The sequence below is a fragment of the Podarcis pityusensis genome (genome assembly GCF_964106645.2).
Source record: "Podarcis pityusensis genome assembly, chromosome: 11".
Taxonomy (NCBI): domain Eukaryota; kingdom Metazoa; phylum Chordata; class Lepidosauria; order Squamata; family Lacertidae; genus Podarcis; species Podarcis pityusensis.
In genome coordinates this window covers 421,649-446,735 of record NC_138036.1, presented here as the reverse complement: position 1 = coordinate 446,735, position 25,087 = coordinate 421,649, and the positions used below count along the sequence as shown (strand labels likewise).

At 55.4% G+C, this 25,087-nt stretch overlaps 1 protein-coding gene across 3 annotated transcripts; it reads right to left on the bottom strand.

Moving 5' to 3' along the window:
- Nucleotides 1-704: 704 nt before the first annotated feature.
- TMEM8B (transmembrane protein 8B) lies at nucleotides 705-23,810 on the bottom strand. Of its 3 annotated transcripts, none has more exons than XM_080973456.1 (13): nucleotides 23,710-23,810; nucleotides 17,058-17,244; nucleotides 13,472-13,679; nucleotides 12,312-12,445; nucleotides 10,976-11,247; nucleotides 9,625-9,977; nucleotides 9,242-9,338; nucleotides 8,943-9,066; nucleotides 8,277-8,419; nucleotides 6,924-7,102; nucleotides 4,262-4,408; nucleotides 2,599-2,715; nucleotides 706-1,748 (listed from the first exon to the last, which is right to left on the bottom strand). In XM_080973456.1, the coding sequence occupies exons 1-13, from the start codon at nucleotides 23,783-23,785 to the stop codon at nucleotides 1,404-1,406; spliced, it is 2,382 nt and encodes a 793-aa protein (XP_080829582.1). In that variant the 5' UTR covers nucleotides 23,786-23,810; the 3' UTR covers nucleotides 706-1,403. The 3 variants fall into 3 exon arrangements, with proteins under 3 accessions (XP_080829583.1, XP_080829582.1, XP_080829581.1); XM_080973455.1 differs by having other exon boundaries at nucleotides 710-1,748; nucleotides 17,058-17,247; XM_080973457.1 differs by lacking the exons at nucleotides 13,472-13,679; nucleotides 23,710-23,810 and having other exon boundaries at nucleotides 705-1,748; nucleotides 17,058-17,132.
- Between the last annotated feature and the right edge of the window lie 1,277 nt (nucleotides 23,811-25,087).

Genomic DNA, 25,087 nt, shown 5'->3' with positions numbered 1-25,087 from the left:
TACCCAGATCTGCTCCCCACAAGCCTACAAGACCCCCAGAGGTGACTGCTGTGTGGGCAGCCCTAGGGGTCTGTTTCCAAGGCTTTTCCTCTTCCTCCTCCTCCCCAGTCTGCCAGGCTTTCCTCCCTCTCTCCTTTCTCCTGCCAAAACCAAGAATGAACTCCTCCCTCCTGAAGGTTCCCTTGGCACAGTTTGGATCTTTCTGAAGGCAGCTAGGCTGAGGTGGAGAGGAGGCCATAATGTCCTGTGCCACCTGGTGAGCCCAGGGAGGAGTGGCCGGACAGCAGGCGGGCAAGGGTCTTTAGCAAGCTGGACGGTTGCATCCTGCCCCTCTGACTGAGCCAGCTCTGACTGGTACATTTCCAATGCCCGCCTAGCCAGGCACACAGACGCTGACCTCCCGTGAGAAAGCGAAGGGGGCAAACCGAGTCAACTGGGGAAAAGCAGCTGTGAGAAAAGACACAAGAAACACCCTCAAAGCAAGCGGTGGCCCTACGCCAGAGTGGCACTTAGGGGCAGCGAGTGTCATGCCCTCCCACTCCCTGCCAGTGGCCAAGGATGAGGGGAGCTGGGCACCTGGAAGCAGGGGGGGCCTGTCCAGTTTTGCCACCTGAGGCAGCAGGGGAATGTGCCACCCTCTGCTCCCCATGCCCTGCCCACCCAACCGCTTCTGCCACCCAAACATGTTGAAAGGAAAAGGGCCTTCCACAAAGCCTTGCTGCTTGTCTGCTCCCATTCTGGCAGCGTGGGCAGGGGGCCGCCTCTGGCCCTTCTGCCACCCAAGGAGGCTGCTTCACCTGCCTCATGAGTGGGTCAGCTCCGTTGGGGAGGCACCCCTTTGGCCACCCCAGACAGGCTGCTCTTTCCTTCTTGTGGGGCAATCAGTGCCCAAAGGGCAGTGTGGGTCCCACCCACAAGCCCTGGCACATTCAGGAGCTCCTGCAAACCGTGCCCCACTCCTGCTTGGGGCTGCTTTGCCCCCTCGAGTCCTGGTGCTGGGTTCCTCAGCACACAGCTGTCCGCCCCCCTCCTATTCTCTTTCCGTGCCCCTCTTGCCCTGCTCCAGGCCTGTCCAGGATTATAGGTCCGTTGGCACCGCTGGCATATCAGATGGTCTTTCCAGCAATCCTGGAGCCAACAAGGGGGCGCCTCAGCTCCTTGTCATGGATCGTGGTGGTTCTGCAGCCGCAACTCCTCCTCCTTTCCTGCCATGGCCCTGCAGGCAGCTGGGGGGGCATCCCCTGGAGGAACCTTGGAATGTTACTGGTGAGGTGGGTCTGGGCGCAAGCGTCCCGACAGGTGGGCGTGTCTCTGGCCATGGGGCCCCGGGAGAGGGACGCTTGCCCGCCTGCCCGCAGCCCCCACCTGCCCGCCTGCCCCCTCCCCAGGCAGAGCGGCCCCCATCAGCTGGTGCAGACGCTGGTGACGGAGGCCCCCGCCCCGGAGTCCACCAAGCCCAGCTCCTCCTGCTCGTTGATGCACAGCTGGTAGCCGCAGCCCTTCCGGCGAGGGAGGGGGCCGGCCAGGCCGGGGGACTCAGGCTTGGCCTGGGGGGGCAGCAGGAAGCCCACGCTGCCGGCGATGAGCATGTGCCAGATGCTGTGGATGTAGAAGTAGTTCTCCTCCGTCTCCACAAAGGCGTAGAGCAGCACCGCCGAGGCCGCGATCAGCACTCCGGGCAGCAGGTAGAAGGTCCAGCGCTGCCACGTGGGAGGGTAGCAGTGCCTCCGGCGGATGCTGCGTGCCGTCTGCGGAGGAAGGAGAGGGGCGTCAGGACCAGTTCTCTAGGTCCCATACAAATAAGTTCTCTATTCTGTGTCCAGGGCGGCTGTCTACCAGCTCCATCTGGTACGCAGGCTGAGACCCTCCCTGCCCGCAGACTATCTCACCAGAGTGGTGCATGCTCTGGTTATCTCCCGCTTGGACTACTGCAATGCGCTCTACGTGGGGCTCCCTTTGAGGGCGACCCGGAAACTACAACTAATCCAGAATGCGGCTGCTAGACTGGTGACTGGGAGCAGCTGCCGAGACCATATAACACCAGTCTTGAAAGACCTACATTGGCTCCCAGTACGTTTCCAAGCACAATTCAAAGTGTTGGTGCTGACCTTGAAAGCCCTAAACGGCCTCGGTTCAGTTTACGTGAAGGAGTGTCTCCACCCCCATTACTCTGAGGGCCTTCTGGCGGTTCCCTCCCTGCGAGAAGCCAAGCTACAGGGAACCAGGCAGAGGGCCTTCTCGGTAGTGGCGCCTGCCCTGTGGAACACCCTCCCACCAGATGTCAAAGAGAACAACAACTACCAGACTTTTAGAAGACATCTGAAGGCAGCCCTGTTCAGGGAAGCTTTAATGTTTAATAGGTTATTGTATTTTAGTGTTTTGTTGGAAGCCACCCAGAGTGGCTGGGGAAACCCAGCCAGATGGGCGGAGTATAAATAATAATTTATTATTATTATTATTATTCATGGAAACAAACGAGAGACAGACAGGATTTCAGGGGCCATAACCCCAGATATGTAAGCCAGCCAGAAATCTTTGCCAAGCGGCCCTGCCTGCCCCCTTCTGGCAAGAGGGCGAGCAAGCAATGTCCCTACTCACCCAGGCGACGGCCATGATCCCTAAGGCAAAGAGGCTGGGGCCCAGCAGGTTCCAGAGCCCGTGTCGATCCAGCTGCAAGGCCATGGAGAGCAGCATGGCACCCAGGAGGTAGAGCACCTGCCCAGGGGAGAAAGTGGGGGGCTGTGTGAGTGGGGCGGAGGAACCCTTTGGTGTGGATGCTGAAGATGCGCCTGTAGTGAAAGGGTTAAAACCATGTTGGCGGCGGGGAGGGGAGCCGAGAGGTCTTCCAAAGATGTGGGGAGGTATGTCCTGAACTGGATTCTTCCTGTGTGCCTGAGAAGTTGCTTTTAGCTCTGTCCAATTACAGTGGTGCCTTGGTTCTCAAACGCCTTGGTTCTCAAATACTGAAAACCCGGAAGTAAGTGTTCCGGTTTCCTAACGTTGTTGGAAGCCAGACATCCGATGCTGATGTCGGCTATTGTTTCCACGGCACCTGCACCAATCAGAAGCTGTTCCTTGGTTTTCAAACATTTCGGAAGTCAAACAGACTTCCGGAACATATTAAGTTTGGCGCTTTTGTTTTTGCTATTTATTTTGCATTTTTGTTTTTGAGGCTTTTTCAGTTAATTTGTTAATTTGTTTTTGCGACTGTGTCGAACCCAGTTCAGCTACTGATTGATTGATTGTGTGACTGTGGAAATGAATAAAAGCCCCCCATCCAAACAATGACTATCATCAGTACAGGTAAGGGGGGGAAAGTACTGTATTTTTCCATGTATAAGACGCCCCCTATAAGACGCCCTGGCTGCCTCCTCTCCTCTCCTGGTGAGCTTGTGGGATGTTAAACCCAAGAGCCAACATTCCTAGAGTGACCATGCTTACACATGGGGATGAATGTCTGTCCAGCCAGCAGGTCAACTTCCTGTTTCCTTCTGGGCTGGGACAGACTTCCTCTGCATGTGACTAGAGGTGGGTGTGGCCTCACCTGCGCAGGTAATGACAAAAGCACAGGGCAGAGCAGCCACCTCTCTCTTTTGACTACATGCATCAAAGCAGCAGCATCTGCTTAGCCAAAGATGCTCTCTTGGCCTCCAGCCAAGAGAGGACAAAGGGACTGTCTTCTTATGAGATAGTTTCCAGGTGTATGTTACTTTTCTAAGCTAAGTCTGCCTTCTGGGATCCGATTGTGAACAGAATGATGTGTGAGTAAACCTTTTTATACTTTTATAGAAGACTGTGTCGTGTCTTATCTTTTATGAGGGAATAAGGGGAAAATACCAGAACAGTTATTATAGAGGCTTTAGCGAGCCTGAGCAAACGCATCCGCTGTGAGTTTAAAAGGGGGAATGTTACTCTGCTAAATTGTGGAACTAGTTAACACAAGTTGGAAAGGCTATAATCCGACAATATATTCTCTCCTGCATCCCTGCACATTCCCACAAGGCTCCCCACTCTTCTTCCAAGGAAGCCCCCCAGCCACATAAGTGGCCCCACTGGTCCTGCCACAAACACCAGTGACTCACTGTGGGCATCCCGCGTGGCACTGGCCTCGCAAGGAAGCCCTTCCCCTGTCCTTCTTGCCAAGCTTGTTGCAGATCATAGAATTGTAGAGTTGAAGGGGGACCCTCAGCAGTCATCTAGTCCAACCCCCCACACTGCAGGGATCACAGCTAGTGACTTCCCACACCTTTGGTCACCTCACCTGCTTAATGACCATCTGGAGGCGGGCCATGGCAATGACGGTGACCCAGACGGACATGAGGGACCCCAAGAAGTCGCAGAACTGCAGCACATCGTAGTCCATGATGCAGAAGACCACAATGCCCGGCTGGTCACAGGCGTGGTAGAACTGGAGGGACGGAAGAAGGAGGGGGCACCGGAAGCTGACTTTTGTCACGCAAAAGCTCTGTGGGACTTTCAGGTGGCACACGGCGTCTTTGCTGTTCTCGCTGCACACAATGCCCTGATGGGGTCTGCGCTGGCGCTGACTGAGCAGGAGGAGCAGAGGCGGGAGGGGGGAGGGGTTGGGCAGTGTGGGAAGCGCAAGGGAAATGCCGGCTCCCCATGTGAGAGTGAGGAAAGTGTCTGGGAAGCGGCTGAACATGAAGCAAGCTGTGAGGGCCCACCAAGAAGGCAGCAGTCCTCTTCTCTAGTTGCTTTGAAAATGAGGCTGCAGAGCTGAAAGGTGCCCCAGGGACAGGGACAGAACTAGCTGTTGGTGAGGTTGGCAGTGCCAAGGCTGCAGGCCCAGGGAGGGCATTGCATTAGCAGGAGAGGCAGCAGGCCCTGGCATTGCACTGCTCAGCTCAGGTGCCAGGGAACTTGCCCCTGTGATAGGAATTTTATGGTTTTAGATATATGGCAACGTTCATAACCACACGTACATAGATCAGCACAGGAAAGCCAACCTGGAACCATTTTGATTCCTAAACTGAGCAAATGTTTCTCTGCATGGTAAAAATGGAAAAGCCTCCCCATTGTCTCTTTCCTCACAAATCCTGTCTCAAGGATATGTCTGTTTGAATAAGGTGTGAGCCTGTGACCTGGCCCAGGAAATAAGTATTTTACCACTACAAAAGAATGGCCAGGCTCCCCAGGCAATCCAATCAAGTAACTTGCCAGACAGGAGATAAACTGTGACAGGAGAAAAACAACATTTAAATTTCTGTGATGTAGGTGGGATGTATCTGAGGGGTGGTCTTAGGTTACACCCCTTCTGTGATGTATGCATAATGTTTCTGGGGGTGGTCTTGATCTAGAGGATGGGAATTTCAAAAGTCTTTATAAGCCATTGCACAGCATTTTTGTGGGTCCTCTTCCTCTCCTGCGTGTGAGGGGAGCACCCTGTTGCAACAGATCAATAAAGATCAAGCTTACTAGCTGCTTTGCTTCTCAATATTCTCTGGTTGGCCTCTGTTATTTTCTCCTACCAATAGGGAACCTATGTAAGGACTCTATATGGGCTCTTGGATACCCCATAAGGGAAAAGGGCATATTTTTATTTACAACACCCCACTGAAGTGAGAGGGTTATGGAGCCATGAAGGTTGTTAAGACCAGGAATGGGTCTTAAACAACTCCCCAAAAAACCCAAGTCCCCATCACAGCCTCTAAGGCCAGGACAATGACCGTTGACACAGGCACCAGACATACACAACAGAAAACCAGTCTATCAAATTGTAGCAATAAGCAGATACCATGTATCGTGCTCTTGACAATCCAATACAGAATCAAATAAGCACCAAAATTCAAAGGCTTGACTCATTTCCTTGGTTCCAGGGGCTAATGACTTCTCTGGAATAGTGGAGTTCAAGTCTCCCCTGTCTCCATAATCCCTTCAGCATGAGGTCACATCCTTCTTCCCCCTCCACAAGGTGTGAATGTAGCCACACAATAGGAGGTAGGAGGCAGTCAAGACAGAAACCCATCAGGATGGTGGATTGGATCCTGATACTTTCAAAGGAGAAGGGCAGGAAAGCCTTGCAGCCAGGGCGATGTGTGAACACTTTTATTGTTCTTTAGGAAAGAGGGTAGTTAAAAGGTGTGGGGACCTGGGGTTATTGACAGGGGTGGGGGATGGGCTCAAGTTTCTACATGCCAAACCCTCCTACTCTGTGATATATTTGTGATGTATCAATGATGCTGTTGAAGAATGTATTATGGGAAATGGGGAGAGGTCTTAAAAGTTCACGCAACCCCCTGCTCAGGGTTCTTACTCGATGTGTGTGTGAGCCCTGGTGCAACAAATAAAGATCCGGTCTACTGACTGCTGTTTGCTTCTTGGCAGGAGATTCCTTCTTTTGCTGACCAGGAGAGACCCGTGGGGAGTGGCACCCCAATGAGCTGGGCAGTGGAAGAAACCTGCACCCAGAATTTCCCCTTCACAAGGTGCACAGGAGCTGAGCTGCGCTTTGCCCCCAGTGTAACTGCTGCGGTTTTGCTTCATTTTAAGTTGGCTGCAGGCTCCGTTTTGAACCTGACTGATTTCTGGACCCGCAGGGCTAGACCCTGGTGAAGTTGGGAAGCCCAACTCCCAAGTTGTATTGCTCTTTAACCCATTGGGGCTCAGTGTCGTGCAGTCTGTGGACTGGGGGACTAGGCTGGTCCCCTCAATGTTCCCAGTAAACTAGAGTATTAAAGCCTAGCGCCTCCTTCCCAAAACCCAGGAAACTTCTGCTCGGCTTTAGGGCAGGAGGTGCAATCCTCTGAGTGACACACACACACCCCCAATCACCTTCACAGGCTGTTGCCTTTGGGCCTACCTGTTCCCCTACGACCAATTTCACTGCATGCCGCTGTTGGGGCTCCTGGCAAGACCTCTTGGGCCTGGACCGACCCCCCCCCCCCCGGCCTGCTGCCACTCACCGTGGAGAAGAACATGGTGAAGATGTAGACAGCAGCCTCCAAGATGTAGTTGCTCCGGACAGCAATCACCACTGGAGGCACAAACATGAGGTTGCTGAGGCAGAGAAGGAGGGTGGAGAGGAGCTGGAAGCCGTAGGAGAAGGCGGCTGTGTTGTCCGTGCAGCCCCAGCCGCTCCAGCCTGAGAGAGAGAGAGAGAGAGGAGTCAGGGCTGGCAGCCACAGGGGGGACCCAGAACAAGAGATGCTGCCATTAGGGATTGTTCTTAGGTAAATACCGGTAACATAAATAAAGTATACTATTCATTTCATCAAATCGCAAATTTCAACGGAATTAACTCATAAAGTTCAACAAACGAATAAATCAGAAGACCCAGTGGATCAGATCATTCTCTAGTCAGTTCATGCATAAGGTCCATCTGTGCAATAGTGTCTGGGCTTCATCAGTAGGTAAAGCTCATATGTGATATTACAGGATGGCAAAACAAGGCCAATATTCCGGAAATCCTTGTCTTAGACTCTGTGAAAGGATTCTGTAACAACCTTTTATGTGGATTGTTTGGAACTTAAGAACAGACAGGTGGAATAGACACTATTACACAGATAGACCTTATGCATGAACTCACTAGAGAATGATCTGATCCACTGGGTTTTCTGCTTTGTTTGTTTGTTTACATTATGAGGTACTTCCATTGAAATTTACGATTTGATGAAATGGATAAAGGTAAAGGGACCCCTGTCCATTAGGTCCAGTTGTGGCTGACTCTGGGGTTGTGGCGCTCATCTCACTTTACTGGCCAAGGGAGCCGGCGTACAGCTTCCGGGTCATGTGGCCAGCAGGACTAAGCCACTTCTGGTGAACCAGAGCAGCGCATGGAAACACCACTTACCTTCCTGCCGGAGCGGTACCTATTTATCTACTTGCACTGGCATGCTTTCGAACTGCTAGTTTGGCAGGAGCAGGGACCGAGCAACGGGAGCTCACCCCGTCGTGGGGATTCGAACCGCCGACCTTCTGATCGGCAAGTCCTAGGCTCTGTGGTTTAACCCACAACGCCACCCGCGTCCCTGATGAAATGAATAGTATACTTTATTTACCTAAGAACACAGCCGGTACGTCTCATGTGTTTATTATGCTTTATGTGACCATAGGTTGGTTTGTTTGTTGTTTTGCCATTAGGGATTGAGCCTGGGACCCCCCACTGAGCTGTGGCCCCTTCTCTTCCTCCCGGGCTCTGGCGACTGGCCAGAGCAAGGCAGCTTGCTCTGAGAGGACGGTGGCATCGCCCGGCCTCCCTGGGGTCACAGGTGGGCCAGGCTCCCTGCTCTGCAACCCAGACCCCCGCAGCAACTCACCCGCTTTGCACTCACAGGCTGCATACAGGTAGTTGTTGGTGCGCAGGAGCTTGCACTGGCCGTAGGGGCCGCAGTCGTTGATGCAGGGGGACAGGTAAGTGCGCAGGTAGACCTCGGCCGTCACATTGCCACAGGGCTCCAGCCTGGCAGGGGGAGAAGGAAGGCAGCTGTGAGGATTAAATGGTGAGTGGGAGGGGCACTTTGCAGGGGGCTGGACTTGAGGACCCCTCTGGGTCCCTCCCAACTCTACAATTTTATATGCCCTTGGAGGCCCCTGGAGAATAAAAGATAAATGCAACAAACAAGCAAATGGAAGAAAGCCTTTGGAGAAGAAGGGGAGGGCAAAAGTGTTGGAAGAACCCTCCCCCTTCCTCTGGGCCCCTCCACCCCGCCCCCTAGACAAGGGTCAGGTCTTATTCGTCTTGCAGGTGTCAACCCCAAGCCCAGTGGGGTGCAGTGGGGCAGCTCTGCTTGTAATGACAGCAAACGCACACCCGGATCCCACTGGGGTGGGGGCAGAAGTGGCTTCAGAAGTAGGATTAAGCCCCCCCCCATGTGTGTCCCTGGAAGGAACACACCCCCCCATTCCAGCCAGCCCCTGCTGGAAAGGGAGCCTTGGGGGGAGGGCAGGGGGGTGGTCCTTGTCTCTCCTGCTGGCAGCCTCACCCACGGTCGGCGACACAGAGCAAGCGCAGACTCAGGTACCAGCTCCCAGTCTGGGGGTACGGGATCCGCAAGCGGGTCAGGGGGGCCGTGGCATTGATGGACAGGAGGTACCCTGCCAGCAGCTCTGCCAAGGGAGAGGAAAGCAGCAGGTGAGCCCAAAGAGTGGCCCAGAACGTCACCCGCTGGCCACGCACCCACCTTCCCCGCCTGGCAGGGGTGTCTCCCCTTCACTCTGCAGGGAGAGCAGCCCTGGCAAGCCACGGGGGGGAGGGGGGAGGCTAACCTGGCCTGAGCCTTACCTGTCTCGCAGGTGACTGAGGAGTTCTCTTCGGACGCCAACGGGACCTCGTGATTCAGGCAGGCAAAAACGGTGGCGTTCTCCCCTCGCAGAGAGGACTGTGGAAAGAGACGGCAGCCTCTGGTCTTACTGAGTTGTCAAATGTGCCTTTGAGCTCTTGTGTTCCCCATAGGGGAATAAGGGAAGATTTTTGTTCATTACAAAGCCACTGGGGTTGGGGCCAAAACTGGGAGCAAATTCCATATTCAGCCTCAGCACCCCCACACTCCTGCTGGGGCCCCACAGGCCTGAGCTCCCCACTCCCCACTAGCCGCTTCCTTGCCAGCGCTTCCCTTGCCCACTCTGAGGTCCCACAATCCGAGCCCCCCCCCCCCCGAGACTCACCACATTCAGCCTGAGCTCCAGGTTGAGGGCTCCTCCGCTGTCCAGGATGGGCAGGAGGTTGATGGCAAAGATGGCCGGCCGGTCGGGGGGCACCGAGACGTTGGGGCCAAAGAAGATGTAGAAGTGGACGGAGAAGGTGTCCAGCTCGTTGCGCAGGGTGGGGCGGATGGGCCGGCAGCACTCGCTGGCCGCTGGCCCCGGACTGGGCGCCGGGCGCTGAGTGCTGTTGAGCACAGAGGGGGGCAGGACCTCCGCCAGGGGCAGCCCCCCCATGGAGCCAAAAGAGTGGGGCATGTTCAGGCTGGAGCCCGGCAGCTGGAAGAGGGCGCGAACCAGGCCAGTCCGAGAGCAGTCTGGGGGGGGGGGGGAAGGAGCAGAAGCGGGCAGGTCAGGGGACAGGTGCTGGCAGGGCCCCCTCACCCCCACCAGGTCTGTCTGCCTGTCTGTCCCCTCCCTTGGCTCTGAACCCCGGCTGGGCAAGGGCCTGGAACCCCCCATAGCCTTGCACCGCTTGGAGATTGTGATGATGTGTAATGGTATTATTTTAATGTAATAATAATATTATAATAATTTAAAATTTATACCCCGCCCATCTGCAGTCAAACCAACAATCCATGTTTTGCTAGACAGGCGCATGATAGGAGCTGAAGCTCACGGAGTTTTCCTGTAAGTTTGCAAGAGGAACTCCGTGAGAGAGACTCCCACTGTGCCCTGATAGGCACATAGCTGTAGATATTCTCCTTACCTGCAAGGTCTCTTCCTCGTCTCTTCACCACCAAGCCAGAAAGTGAGGACATCTGCTAAGTCTGAGTTCCAATTCAAGCTAGACTTAAGGATGCCTTTGTACCCGAATTACCATTGTAAGCCTGTCTGAGCAAAGCTGCAATATCTGAGTATTCTGAGTACAGTGGACACTCAGGCTGCGAACGTGATCCGTGCGGGAGGCACGTTCGCAACCCGCAGCGCTGTGTCTGTGCACACGCAGGTTGCGACCCGGCGCTTCTGCGCATGTGCAAAGCGCAATTTAGTGTTTCTGTGCATGCGCGAGCGCCAAAACAAGGAAGTAACCCGTTCTGGTACTTCCGGGTTTGGCTCGGTGCGCAACCTGAAAACGCGTAACCTGAAGCATCTGTAACCTGAGGTATGACTGTAAGTGTTATTTTCACCCTCCTGGGCGGTCCTCCTCCTCACCCACCCCTGATTCTTCCTTAGCTGAGGATTGAAGGAGCCTCTCTATACCTTGCCTTGTTCCTTGTCCGCTTGCAGATTCCCAGGAGGCCTTTGTAGGACCCCCCCCCCGCCTGCTCTGCCCCTCCTGCCCCAGTTCCTCCCAGTCCAGCCCCTCGCTCACCCTTCAGCTGCACCACCAGCTGGAAGTTGACATTGGTGGCCACTCCCAGGTACTTCTCCACCAGAATGTAGTACCAGTTCTGCCAGAACGGGAGGTCCAGGGCCAGGCGGCAGGTGGGGCGCCCCCGGCAGTCCACGGCGGTGGAGTTGTGCAGGGGGGGTGCCTTGCCGCGCACTTTTAGCCACAGCGGGCAGCCCTCCCCACTCTGGTTGGCGCCGTGGCAGTTCCTGAGCTGCACCAGCACCCGGGATGTGTAGCTCGGGATGAAGACCCTGGAGAAGGTATGAGGAGGAGGTTGGTTGGTTGGTTGGTTGGTTGGTTGGTTGGTTGGTTGATTGGTTGGTTGATTGATTGATTGATCCAAGGATCTAAAGGGCTCCCACCCTGCCCGTCAGCCCTGGCTCTCCCTTCAGAGAGAAGCAAAGTGCCTTTGAGCCCCAGGACTCATTCCTGGGGGGGGGGGCTCTGAGCCAGGAGGAGCTCATCCCAGGCTGCCTGCAGGGGGCCAGCCCTACCATGAGGCCATGTGAGGTGGCTGCCTCAGGTGACGGATGCAGAGGGGCGAAGAGCAGACTGCTGGGTGTGCACCATGGGCTGGTTACGCAGCTTTCGGTGCAGGAAGCTGCTGGCCCACTCCCAGGGAGGAAGGAAGAGTCAAGGGCCAGTCTGGCCAGAATGGGGGGGGGGGCATTTCTCCATTGCCATGTGTCTGGCACTGGCCCCCTCCTGCTGGGCAAGGAAAAGTGGGGTTTGGGGAAGAACTAGGGGGCAACTCAGGAGACCCTCGGCTTTTCTTTAGGGATGCAGTTCCAGCCCTTGAGACTGCAAAGTGTTGAGTGTTGGGGGGGCAGGACTACTGGGGGGGGCACCTCAGGACCCTGCATCACCCCTTCCTGTTTGCTATGCGGACTTCCAAGGAAAGGCAAGGATGAATATCCAGCAGGAAGGCTGGGACCTGCATTAATTGATTATGAGAATCAAGCAAGTCTTCCTGCAGGTGTCCCACAGCATGATTAATTATGCAAATGAGGTCACTCTTCATGCAGATGCCCCTCTAGCATTATTCATTATGCAAATGAGGTCACTCTTTGTCTATATGCCCCTCTAGCATTATTAATTATGCAAATTAAGTCACTCTTCCCATAGGTGTCCCTCTGGCGTTATTAACTATGCAAAGGAGCTTATTCTTCCCATAGGTGCCCCTTTAGCGTGATTAATTATGCAAGTCAAGTCGCTCTTCCTCTGGGGACCCTGCTAGCATTTTCCCTCCTCCTCCTCTTCCCCACAAGCAGGGGCAGGGCATCTGGGGGGGGCGCTGTCTCCTTTGCGCACTCACTTGTACAGCAGGGAGCGGTTGTGGGGGGAGAGGACGTGCTCCGTCACATAGCCGGGGTACAGCACCCCAATCCCCACCAGGCGCTGGACGATGAGCTGGGGCTGGAAGAGGTACTGGCAGTCTTCAGCGAGGCCCTGTTGGGGGGGGGGACACATGGTTAGAAGGGGGACCCCCAGCACCCTCAGTCGGGCAAGTGGCCCAGATTCACCACCAGAACTTTCAGGAGGACCCTCCACCCAAACACCCAGTTGCCAGGATGACACCAAGCTGGCAGCCAGGCACCCCACCCCCAGCAAGCTATAGGTTGCCCAATCACAGCAGCACAGCATCCCCCCCCCAAGCCTGGTGATCAGCTGTGATTCCTGGGGCTGGACTAGATGACCATTTGTGCCTCTTCCAACTCTACTATTCTATTCTTCTTGTGGTCTGCAAAGAGGGCAAGCGGGGCTATATAATAATAATAATAATAATAATTTATTTATACCCTGCCCATCTGGCTGGGTTTTCCCTAGCCACTCTGGGCTGCTGCCAGCAAAATATAAAAATACAATGAAATATAGAAATACAATAAGTGGCCCAATGCCTAAGACGTTGGGTGCTTGGTTGTAGGGGGGCTGGCGTGGAGCTGGGACTGAAGGCAAGGAGTGGCCAAAGAGGGGGCTGGAGGCTGTGAGTGGGGCTGGGCTGCTGGCATTCATCCCCAAGAGTCGAGCCAAGATGAGCTGCCTTGCACTGGGCCAGATTCCCTTGGAGCTCATGGGCGCTCCTTCCTTGGAGGTTTTCAAGCTGAGGTTGGATGGCTGTCTGTCAGGGATGCTTTAGTTGAGATGCCTGCTTCCAGGGGGTTGGACTAGATGACCCCTCGGTTTCCCTTCCAACTCTACGAGACTACCTATCCTCACAGCCCTGGGCTTTTCACCTTGACTGCTTGCCACATCTCACTGCTTCAGGTCTTCCCCAGCCTTAGTCAAGAGACTCTCTTAACCGAAGGGAAAGCCTTAATAAAAACTATGTAAAAAAGAATAATGAAGGAGTCATCCTCACCTAGGGCCGACCCACCCATGAGGCAAGGTGAGGCAGCCACCTAGGTCAGGAAACTCTGTGTCCCTTCCCCAGCCCAGCCCTGGCTGGCCAGCCGAGAGGCTGAGCGGCTTCCTCACCTTGACGGAGATCTTGCCCTGCTCTTTGGGCAGGTGGGCAGCCAGGAACCAGTCCCCAGGCAGGGGGCTGGTGATGTTGAAGACGCCCGTGGTCCGGTTGGGCAGGGTCCAGGTGAGCGTGAGGGCAAAGGAGCCGGGCACAGCCGTATCCCGGGGGAAGTGGGCGCGCAGAGGGTTGATGACAGGGGGCGCCCCAGAGCGGAAGTACCTGCCAAGGAAAGAGGGGGAAGGTGAGTGGAGGAGCCAGTGTGTGTGTGTGTGTGTGAGAGAGAGAGAGAGAGAGAGAGAGAGAGAGAGAGAGAGAAGAGAGAGAATTCAGAGGGAGGGGGAAATGGAGAAAATAGGGGGTGGGTGGGTGTCTTTATTGATTTATTCCATCCTGTGCCCAGGCCAGCAAGCTACAAAACAGCAACAGCAACACATTCAAAGCTCAAATGAGGGGTGATTGAGTCATAGACTCCTAGAATTGTAGAGTGAGAAGGGACCCTGAGGATCATCTAGTCCAACCCCCTGCAAGGCAGGAAGATGCAGCTGTCCCATTTGGGGAATCAAACCTGCAACCTTGGCGTTCCTAAACTTCTCTTTTGAGTTGGGGAAATCTATCCCCAGTGTAGCCAAAGCAGATTCCTGTCCAGCCTCTCTCTTTTTTGGAGGGGGGCTCCCAGGACAGAGTCTCCAAGCCGGCCATGGCCCCCTTGACAGCCCCTCCCTATGGCCAATTTGGTCTGAGGCAAATACAGTCCGTCTTCCCTCCCTTCTCTCCTTCTGCTTGCTTGCTTGCCATCCCATCAACACCTCCAGCCCAGCTTCAGGACACCAGGGCTGCTGGGGGCAAAGAGGGGGTCTGGGTGCATTGGGGGCAGCTGCCTATTGGCTAAGGCCAATGGTGGGGCAACGCAGTTCATGCTCCCCCATGCCTGGAATAGTTTGGGAAATGTTGCTGAAGCTCACTCCTCTCTCTGCCCCATCTCCTTCAACGTTGGGGGGGGGGCTGCAGAACCTCTGCTGCAGGTTTGCCTGACTGGCAATGCCAAAAGTGTGACTGGTGGGCCACCCTGTGACCCCCCCCCATTGCCATGCATCAATCTCCCCTGCCCCCCCCCCAGCCTGGCCTGGCTCCCCCCACCGTGAGCCCCTGTGGGAGGGAGGAGTGGGACTCTCTTGGCGGAGAGGGGTTCTGGTTTCTTCTCCCCCAGGCTTGCTGGGGACTTGGCAGGAAGTGATTTTCCACCCTCTTTCCCCATTTTCTCCTGCGGGGAAGCAGATGGCGACGGGAGGGGTAGGGGAGCACTCCGGTTGCCTTGGAGAAGCAACCATCGCTTCTTCCTTCCCCTTATTCTTTCGAAATTTCATTTCAGTGCTGGGTTATTAATATTGATCTTCAGCGCCGTGGTCTGTGTGTTTGTGTGTGTGTTTGTGTGTTTGTGCTCACATTTCTGTGTGTGCGGCTTGGTAGGGAAGGAGCAGGAAGATGACTCATGCGGAAGATGGTTCCCTATCTGGAAATCTCAGGAAACATTCCAGGCAACAGATGGTCCACTTGGCCAATGCCTCTTCCACCCTCTGAGGCTGGCCGGAGATGCCCGCCAGAGCCACCTCTTTGGGGGGAGCCATGACCACCGAAGAGGCCCAAGGGTGCTTCAGGTCTAGGGGGGGGCGCCCAGGTCCTTTCCCCCGGCTCCTGCTGCATAGACGTGGTGAGGCAGCTGGGACTTCTCCTCAACAGAAATCTCCTTGTCATAGCTATCCATAATACCCGTAGATTCTGGTATATAGGATGACTTGTTAACCCCGGAAAAGAGGTTAAAAAGTCAGGGGTCATCTTATACACCGGGTATGGCTGCAGTGGGCAGCAGCCTCCGCTCCACACTGGGAGGAACCCGCCCAGCGAAGCTGCCCAGGGATGCTAAGCCGGCTTCGCTGGGCGGCTTCCTCCTGGTGCGGAGCCCACCGCCCACTGCTGCTGCCCAGCGAAGCTGCCGAAGCGTATAAGACGACCCCCGAAATTGGCAGCTGGGGGGTTGTCTAATACGCCCAGTCGTCTAATACACTGGAATCTACGGCACCATATTTTTCGCTCCATAAGACGCACTTTTCCCCTCCTAAAAAGTAAGGGGAAATGTGTGTGTGTCTTATGGAGCGAATGCAGGCGGGAGGCTCTGCTCAGTGCTCCCTTTAAAGAGCCGCGCGGAGCGTGTGTGCGGCTCTTGCTGGCTTTTCCCCGAGGAGGGCAGCCCATCCGTCCCTTCTCCCTCCTCGGGAAAAAGCCCCCAAGAGCCACACACACGCTCCGCGCGGCTCTTTAAAGGGAGCGCTGAGCAGAGCCTAGATTTTCCCTGAGGTGGGAGAGGGGACAGACGGGCTGCCCTTCGTCCCTTCCCCACCTCACGGAAAAGCCAGCAAGAGCCGCACACAGGCTCGGCTCTTTAAAGGGAGTGCTGAGCAAATTCAGAATATTTTTTTCTTGTTTTCCTCCTCTAAAAACTAGGTATATCTCATGGTCGGGTGCGTCTTACAGAGCGAAAAATACGGTAGATCACTGCAATGCATTATACAAAGGGCTGCTTTTGAAGTCTTCCCAGAAACTTCTATTAGCCCAGAATCCTCAGTGGGGCAGCTTGAAGGAATGGGCCTCAGCAGCCCCACTGGCTCTAGGTCCTTCTCCAGGCTCAATCACCTTTGAGTCCATAGCTTGGCCTGGGGGCCCCTCAAGGATCTTCTCCCCATTTGTGCATTGAGAGCCTCATCAGAGACATTTCTCCAGGTGCCTCCACCATCAGAGATGAGGGCAGCCTTCCCCAGGCAGATGTCCCCACCAGGCGTCATCAGCTGTGTTTGACATGCCTTTGCCATTTCGAAGTTTGATGTGCGTTTCTTAAATATTGTAAACTGCTTTGAGACCTGAGGTGAAAGGCTGCTTCGATTTCATGTTTCAATAAATTGAAATGAGCAATAATTTGGACTACACAGAGAAGCGTTTGGATTTGATATCCCACTTTATCACTACCCTAAGGAGTCTCAAAGTGGCTAACATTCTCCTTTCCCTTCCTCCCCCACAACAAACACTCTGTGAGGTGAGTGAGGCTGAGAGACTTCAGAGAAGTGTGACTGGCCCAAGGTCACCCAGCAGCTGCATGTGGAGAAGGGGAGACGCGAACCCGGTTCCCCAGATTACGAGTCTACCGCTCTTAACCACTACACCACACTGGCTCTCACTACCCCACAGAGTACAAGGTTCCCTCACTAGGTCTGCCCCATTCTGAGCATTCCCCAAGAGATCAAGAAGCACTTGGCTGTCCATCTGACCTCAGGAGGGATGGCATTGCAGGGCAGCCTGGCTAGCAGATTTCAGGCTCATGAACCCTCTCCAATCTCATTGCAACATAGGCACCACAGGAGGATGCAAAGGGAAGAGGCGACACCCAGCTCTTTCTCCTGGAAGCAGCCGGGACTCTGTCCCAAACCCAGCACTGCCCACTCTGGGGAAGCTGTGGGCACAGGGGCGGCAGGAGTCTGTGCAGCCAAGAGGCTGAGGTACCCTTCCTCCCTCCCTCCCTCCTTGCCCCGCCTGGTTCCCCTGACTCACACAGTGATGCTTCGGTCTGGGCACTGGTCCCCAAAGGTGCCCCCCTGCTCTTTGAAGGTGATGAGGTTCCAGACGGCCACGACTGTGTCCTCTGGGATGCGGAAATGGAAGAGCTCGATGCTGGTGAAGGAGCGGAAGGGGTTCAGCTTGCGGGGGGTCCGGGTGAAATAATCGGTGACGAAGAGGCCTTCTGAGAGAGAGGAGAGGAGAGAAGTGGCAACACTGGATCAGCATTGGGCTACAGAACACCTCCTCAGAGTAGCCCTTCCTTCCCCCACCCTCTCCACCAGTCTGCACAGAGCACTCAAAACCCCATGTTTGCTAGGTGAGCAAAGGATTAAGACACATGGAGTTTCCTGCACAGTCCCAGGCACTCTGTGAGGTTGTTACCGGAAAAATCCGAGGGCTCCCTTGGACAAAAAGCAAAGACACCAACCAGAGTAAATTGGAGCAAATCAGCAGCCTGTAGGCTTAGCCTTTATTGAACTGTTGCAACAGGGTGCTCCCCTCACTTGCAGGAGAGAGGAAAGAACACAGAAAAATGGTGTGCAAGACCTTATAAAAACTTTTGAAATTCCCATCCTGTAGGTCAAGCCCACCCCCAGAAGCATCATGCATACATCACAGAAAGGAGGGGTTGAGGGAGGGGTGGTGGTGGTAACCTGAGTGTCCTGTCACCTTCTCCCCCTCCCCATGAGTCATTTTCAGAAGACAAAAAGTAGTCGCAGTTTCCTGCCCCCTGAGGGGGAATCCAATCACTGTTCTTTTGTTATAGTCCGTGTTGAATCCACTCGTGTATGCAGTCCGTTGTGTTGTTGATGGTCTTCTGTCTGAGACCATCAGGGTTGGCATAGCAACTGGGCAGGGCTCCTGTGGATGTGCTGGGATGCTCAAGGGATTATGGTGGCCTGTATCAAACCTTCCCCATTTTGTAGTCCTTCCTTCATGGAGTAAAATAAAAGTGGAACAGTGCAAATCCGATGTATGGTTGATTTTCTATGAATTTATAACAGAAGCGTAGCGTATGTAGTGTGTGAGTGTGAGTGAAGTTTGTACAAACTGAATGACTGGGGGCGGGTTTCCTGCAACAAGGTCACTTTCTCTGCTTGTCCAGATGGGAAGGGAAACAACAGGAATGTCACTTTCTGCCACCTGAGGAACAGCTTCTTTCTTTCTCGTCATGCAGCCACAGGGAGAGGATACGGGGCCTGGGCACAGACACCATCTTTGATCTAAACCAGGCATAGGCAAACTCTGGCCCTCCAGATGTTTGGGACCACAATTCCCATCATCCCTAGCTAACAGGACCAGTGGTCAGGGATGATGGGAATTGTAGTCCCAAACATCTGGAGGGCTGGAATTTACCGATGCCTGATAAACCATATATTTTGTCATCTAGAAATCTGTTTTGCCTGACTTATTTCACTGTTATTTTCAGCTTGATTCACAACTGCAACTTTATGTGATTCAGCAATATTTTTATATTCTTACATTGCAGACTTCTGTGTTGTTACTTTGTTCAGAGGGATAATTGTAGAAAGTGACATAGCTTTGTCCCACGTTTCCGTGTTAACACTGCAAAGGGTGGTATATTTTTAACTCTGTTAAACCAGACTCTAATCTTGCTCAAGTGAGTAAGCAGAAGGATAATTAATAAATAATATATCCTATTATACTTTCCAAATCCATCCCAACAATTCTCCCCCTTTATGTTGCAATGCCCTGCCATGTGGCCAGCCCTCTCTGGACATCTCTCACAGGGGCAAACAGTCAGTGAGCCCCACACATTAGCTTTTCCAGCCCTGCCAGGAATTAGGCCCATTGATCCAGCCCCTGCCCAACACCCCTGTCTAGGTCAACCCCAAATGGCAGACCAAAGCTAGAAATGAGAATCTCTCTCACCCCCAACCCAGGAGAGGATCAATACACAAACCTTGTCCTTCCCAGTTGCTGCCCCTCCCACCACACTCCTTGTGCACCTGTGTGAGATGCAGCCATGAGCATGCTGGAGGGGGGGGTGCCAACGCCTCACTCCCCACCCAAATCTGCCCTCTTCCTTGGAAGATTAACAGGTCTCCTTCCAGCTGAGAGAGAGAGGAGACTTTGAGGTCCTCCTAGGGGTTGGCCAGGCTGGTTCCCACCAAGGGTCCAGATCCAGGGGAGGGCGCAAAAACTGCACCTCTCCACTCTGGCTCCTCTGGCGAGGGTGCAAGGCAGCTTAGGTGCACCTCTGCATTTAGGGTGCGGCATTGACATAAGACTCAAACACTGTTTAGCGTAGGGAGACTTTCCTTCAGCAGTCCTCAGAGCAGAGCCTTCCGTCAACCTCCTGCCCTGGCCAGCCACAAACAGCCTCCACAGATCACCTGTTGCCTAACCGGTGGGCATTGCCTGGCACTCCCTGCTCCGTCACCGTAGGAGCAGCCCAGATTCACTCATTTCCAGCAGGAGGAGGAACAAGCAAGAAATCGCAAGGCCATTCTGTGCAGAGCAGCGAGATTTCTCTCCTACTCTGCAGAGGATGGAAAAACACACGCTCCAGCTTCAGAAGTGAGAGATGGCAGCAGCTGACAGAGAGAGGAGCCCCTGCCAGGGCTGGTGTGTGGGAAGAGAGGAGCAGCATGGCTCTGGAGTGGCTGCCTTTGTTTCACAGAAGACGGATGGGAACCTGCTCTGCTTCTCTCTGCAAGTGGGCAGCAAGGAAGGGGGAGGCCAAGACTGGCAGCTTTGCTTATGATGCGTTAGCAGCCCCAAGGAGCCCCTAAGAAGGAATACAGAGCCTTCTGCCTCTGACCAGCTGGTCCAGCATCCTCTTCTCACAGCGGCCAACCAGGAGCCTGGAGGAAAGCAGCCAGCAGGATCTGAGCACAAGAGCAACTCTCCCCTCTTGCAGTTGCGGGCACACGCGCTAAACCCTTTACCCCAAATGATGAGACAAGAGACCAGAGTAGGGGTTCAAATTGGCCACAACTTGATTGAGCTTCAGAAGTGGGAAACGTGGCACAGGCCTTGGCAGGTCACCCTCTCAGCCCGCCTGGCTGAGGATATGCAGGCAGATGAAGTCCAGTGAGAGGGCATTGCAAAGTGCAAACTTACGCAGCATGCCCTTCCACCGAGCTAGTCCCAGGAGTTTGACCTACATGCCGCCACTCAAGCAAGTGGGTGGTACCCGCCCAGGTGAGCCCCGCTGGGTGCCGCAAACCCTGCCCGCCTGTGGGGAAGGGAAGGCGGAAATTCCCAGCAACTGAGATTGGGAAGCGTTGCTGCCTCTGACTGTGGAGAACAGAGCAGAGCCATCCTGGCTAGGAGTTACTGACACCCCCTTACTTCATGAATTTGTGTAATCCTGTTTTAAAGCCATCCCGGTTGGTAGCCTCCTGAGTGAGTGAGTTCCACAGTTTAACCCTCTGCTGCATGAAAAAGGACTTTCTTTTATCTGCCCTGCTTAGACTGATTCTCTCTCTCTCTCCAACATATGAGAGTGCAGCTGCCTACAGGTTCCTTGACTTTCCATGACCAGGGGAGCATTTGGAATTGTTGTGGCCTTCACAGCAGTGTCTTAACACACCATGTGTGGCCTATAACCATCCTGGCCAACAGTGTGGCTGCTTCACTCTGAACCAGCCAGAGTTACTGCACACTCTTCCAAGACAGATCTTTGGGGAGTGCATTGCAGTAGTCCAAGCAAGATGTAACTAAGGAATGTCTCCATCTGGCCAGATCTGACGTCTACGCAAAAGCACTCCTGGCCACTGCTGGAGTCAGGACATCCAGGCTCAGGGCTCAGTCAGGGTGTTCCCCCAAACGGCCAGCAACCCACTCCTTGACCAGGTGAGCCCCTCCTCCCTGTCCTTTCTTTTCTCCTGGCCAGGACCTGGCTGTCTTGCCTAGACTGAACCTGAGGAGCCTCCCCCTCCCCAAGTCTAGTCCCAACATCAGGTGCTGATTCAAAACTTGGTCCAAATTCCTTCAATTTAGATGGAAAGGAGGGGGAGAGTAAGCTTAGTGTCATATGCATACTGGCGAAACTGAACCCGAAAACCCAAAGCAACCTCACCTGTTGGCACCTTTCTCCACCCTCCTCCCCCCCATGAGTTTTGAACCTCCATCTGCACCAGCCAGCAGAGTCAACAGAAAAGAACTAGTTACAGGTAGGTAGCTGTGTTGATCTGCCGTAGTGGAAACAAAATAAAAAAATTCCTTCCAGTAGCACCTTAGAGACCATCTAAGTTTGTTATTGGTATGAGCTTTCTTGTGCATGCATACTTCTTCAGATGCACATGAAAGCTTATACCAATAACAAACTCAGTTGGTCTCTAAGGTGCTACATTTTTTAATTTTGTTTCGACTATGGCAGACCAACACAGCTACCTACCTGTAACTAGAACGATGGAAGGCACCACACTGAGCCGCATGAAGAGAAAATAACTGTGCAAGTTTTGGTCCAAGACAGCAGGAGGGCTTGAGGCTGGGCATGGCGGCCTCAGTTCAATGGCCAAGGGGTGTGCCAGTTCCCAGCAGCCGCTTCCTCTGGTAGGGCTGGGCAAACCCTAGAGAGTCACTGCCAGGCAGTGCCAACAGCACTAAGCTGGCTGGACCGAGGGCCTGGCTTGGCAGCTTCCTAGCCACCCCCTTCCTTCTCTGTGAAGCACCATGTACCTAGGTGATTTTATATAACAAACAAGCGAGCCTTGAGCCCCTTTGCAATGGCATTGCATCTGAATCCTGAGACCATCTGCTGCCTTTAGGATACCCAGATTTGGGGAAAGGAGATCACAGGACGGCTTCTGAACTACCTCACAGCCACGAGGCTGGCAATCCCTTTCTTCCCCCTGGCATTTGCTGGGCAAAGGCACACTCCACCTTCGAGCGGAGAGCGGCGACGTGCGCATTCCAAGTCTCCAGAGAAGACAAAGAGGAGATGCCTTAATGAGGGCGATCCCCTCCAAGCCTGCAGGCGAGGGGCCTTAATGGGAAATCCCAGCAGGAGCTGCCCAGACTCCGGAGCCTCCCGGGGGCGCGGAGGAGACAGCCCAGCCGGGGGCTTTGCAGGAGCAAAGGAGCGGAAGCCCCCCCCCCCCCGCCCAGGCACGTCCTTGGCGAGGCGTGTTGGGAAGCGCATGCATGTAAACAGAGGAGGAGGCTCCAGCTGGATGCCCACTGCCCGGGGAGCGCGGTGCTTCCCTCCGAACAAAGCCCGCGCATCGCACAGGGCCCGGGCTGTAAATCAGGCTAAGTGCTGTCAGGCTCCGCCATAAAATACTTTTTTGTAAGTTCAAGGGAGCACATATAATATTCTGCCAGCCATTTCCCTCTCCATGAAAATGATCTCATTATTCTTGCTGAAAGCCATCAATTACCAGGTAATTAAATGTCCTGGGATGTTAGTGACAGTATCACTAAATCTACGCCCGGAGTTATGAAGCCCGGCAAGCCACGGACGCCGCCGGCTCCAGAGAACGATCGGCGGGCAAGACCCAGGCAGGAGGGTGTCCATTAAAAATGGCAAATGTGCTCCCCCCCGCGCGCGCATGACCTCCTATTTAACGAGGGAGGGGAGTAAGAGCGGGCGGGGAGAGTGGGAACTGGGCCAGCGAAAGCAGCGGAGGCGGCAGTTCCCCAGTTGGGAGCCAGGAGAGGAATAGGCAGTGAGAGCGCCGGGGGAGAGCCCTCGTGGTTTATTTAACCAGCAACGTAATGACGGATAATTTATTCCCGTGATTGAATTTAGACGGAGAGGACAGGAAGGGGCCACCGAGGCTACAGACAAAGGGGACTCTGTTCGCGGGGGAGAGAGAAGCGATGGTACTGAGAGGCGGCTCGGAGTAGGACAAAGGCGCTTGCCTGTCAATCTCTTCCCGAAGCCCACCTGGTCCGTGTGACTCGCACATCAGGCCAAAGGGAAGCTTAAGCCCCCGGGGCGGCCGGGGCTCCCCCCCCACACACACCGCACATCCTTCGACCGCTGCCCCCTCCCTTCTTCCCGACCCGGGGAGGGTCTTTGCATCGCTCCCCTCACTGTAATGTCCTCAGGGCAGAGACCTGGCGCACGCGCGCGCGTCTGCCCACTTGTTTTACTCTGGAAAACAACATTATTATTCCTTAAATTTCAGCCGAAGATCACAGGGCGGTTTACAGTATAAAACGCGAGCTGCTGGTAACCAGTTTACAATTCAGAGGGACACCTCCGAGGCTTCCCTGCACGATTATCTCAAAGCCCTTTGGGGTTGTTGTTTTTTAGGAGAGGGGCGTAAATCCTTAGCGGTCGGAAAGGGGCGAGCAACTCCCCAGAGAACTACCGGGAAGAGGGCAAACGGGGCCGGTCGGGCAGGCTGTGGCGACCCTCTTCCTTCCCGCCGGCCGGCCTCCCCTCCCCCAGCCAGCTGGAAGGCAGCTCCAGCTCCCGGCCGCCCCCCCTCCCTCCCTTTCAGCACCAGGGCGGGGGACAGCACCCCGGGCCTCCCAGCCGCGTCTCTCTTTCAGCACCGGAGCGACGCCTTCAGCACCACGCCGCGCTCGGACAGCTCCCGGTCCGCCGCGCCCGTTTCTCTTCCCGCGGGGGCGGCGCTGGTCCCGAGACTCCCCCGCTGCCCGCGCGTTTCGGGGGGGGCGCCCTCCCCCCCTCCCCCAGGGCTCTCCCCTCCCCACTCACCGGCCGGGCGTCCCAAGCTGAGCCAGGCGAGCAGCTGGAGCAGCAGCTGGAGCCGCCCGAGAGCCGCGCGGCCCATGCTGCGCCCGGAGCCGAGCCGAGCCGCCGCCGCCTCCCCGCCCGCCTGGACGCTGGGCTGCCGGGCTCCAGCAGCAGCAGCAGCAGCAGCAGCAGCAGCCATGACGTCAGGCTCAGCTGCCGCCCGGAGCCTCCGCGCGTCCCCCATTGGCCCAGCGCACGAGGCTGCCTGGGGAGGCCACGGCCCATTGGCCGCCGGAGCTGCCCGTCACTCGCCGCTCTGCAGCGCCGGCCGCCTCCGGACCAGAGACCGGCCAGATGCAGGCAGAGGAGGAGGAGGAGGAGGAGGGCGCCTGGCAGAGCTGCCCGGCTGGGGGAAGTTCGGGGGGGGGCGTTCCGGGTGCCTTCGTAGAGCAAGGGAGAGACTCTGAGAGGGCTTTGGGGGTGAGCCGCCAAGCCCTCCTTCCCCCTGCCCCAGAGACGGGGTCTGCTGGGCCCACCGGGGAGTCCGGGCTTCTCCACCATCTTCCAGCTCCACAGAAGGAGCAGGAAGGCATTCCCTCCGTTGACCGGGTCGCTACCCCAAAACCAGAGTGTCCTGCCCAAGCAGAGGATGAACGTTGAAGGGGGGGATGGGTTGGCCCGGCCCCGCAAAACAACTTGACTGATTCCTCCCCGCCCCCCACGCGAGACAATTGCAGGGGAATATGTGGAGCTTGATGCACAGACACCCCCCTCCACGCACGTCGCTTCCACGCTTTCGCCCCCCTGCTTCCAGCTCAGCATGAGGCACCTGAATTCCCAGATTCGTGGGGATGACTTAAGCAGCTGCACAGCCCCGTCTGGGCGTGACCCCCCCGAGGGAGCATTGCCTCACTTCGCCGGCTGAGACACCGGCAGCTGCAGAGACCTGGCAGGGAGGAGCGGAGTCCCGAGTCAGCCCAGTCCTTGTGGCCGAGAGGCGGAGGCAGGGCTGGTGTTGAGCACGGGACTCGCCGCGGCAGGCGCGCGGAGTTCCTCCGTGCATGGTTTCTTCTTGCGCGCCCCCTCCACGCTCCCGAAAGAAACACGCACGGGAACAAAAGTAACTTGTGAAGCATCCTCTGGCCTGGGTACCATCCTGCTGAAGTAGCCGAAAAGCGTCTTCTTGAAGGTCTCTTGCTGAGCTGTGATAGTCGCTGTGTTTGGAAGGAAAGCAAAACAAGAGCTTGCAGGATCCATAGCCCATCTAGTCCAGCCTCCTGTTCTCCCACTGACCAGCCAGATGCCTGCGGGAAACCCAGAAGCAGGATCCGAGCACAAGGGCCCTCTGCCCTCCTCTGGTTTCCAGCCAGTGGCATTCAGAAGCATTGCTGTTTCCAAC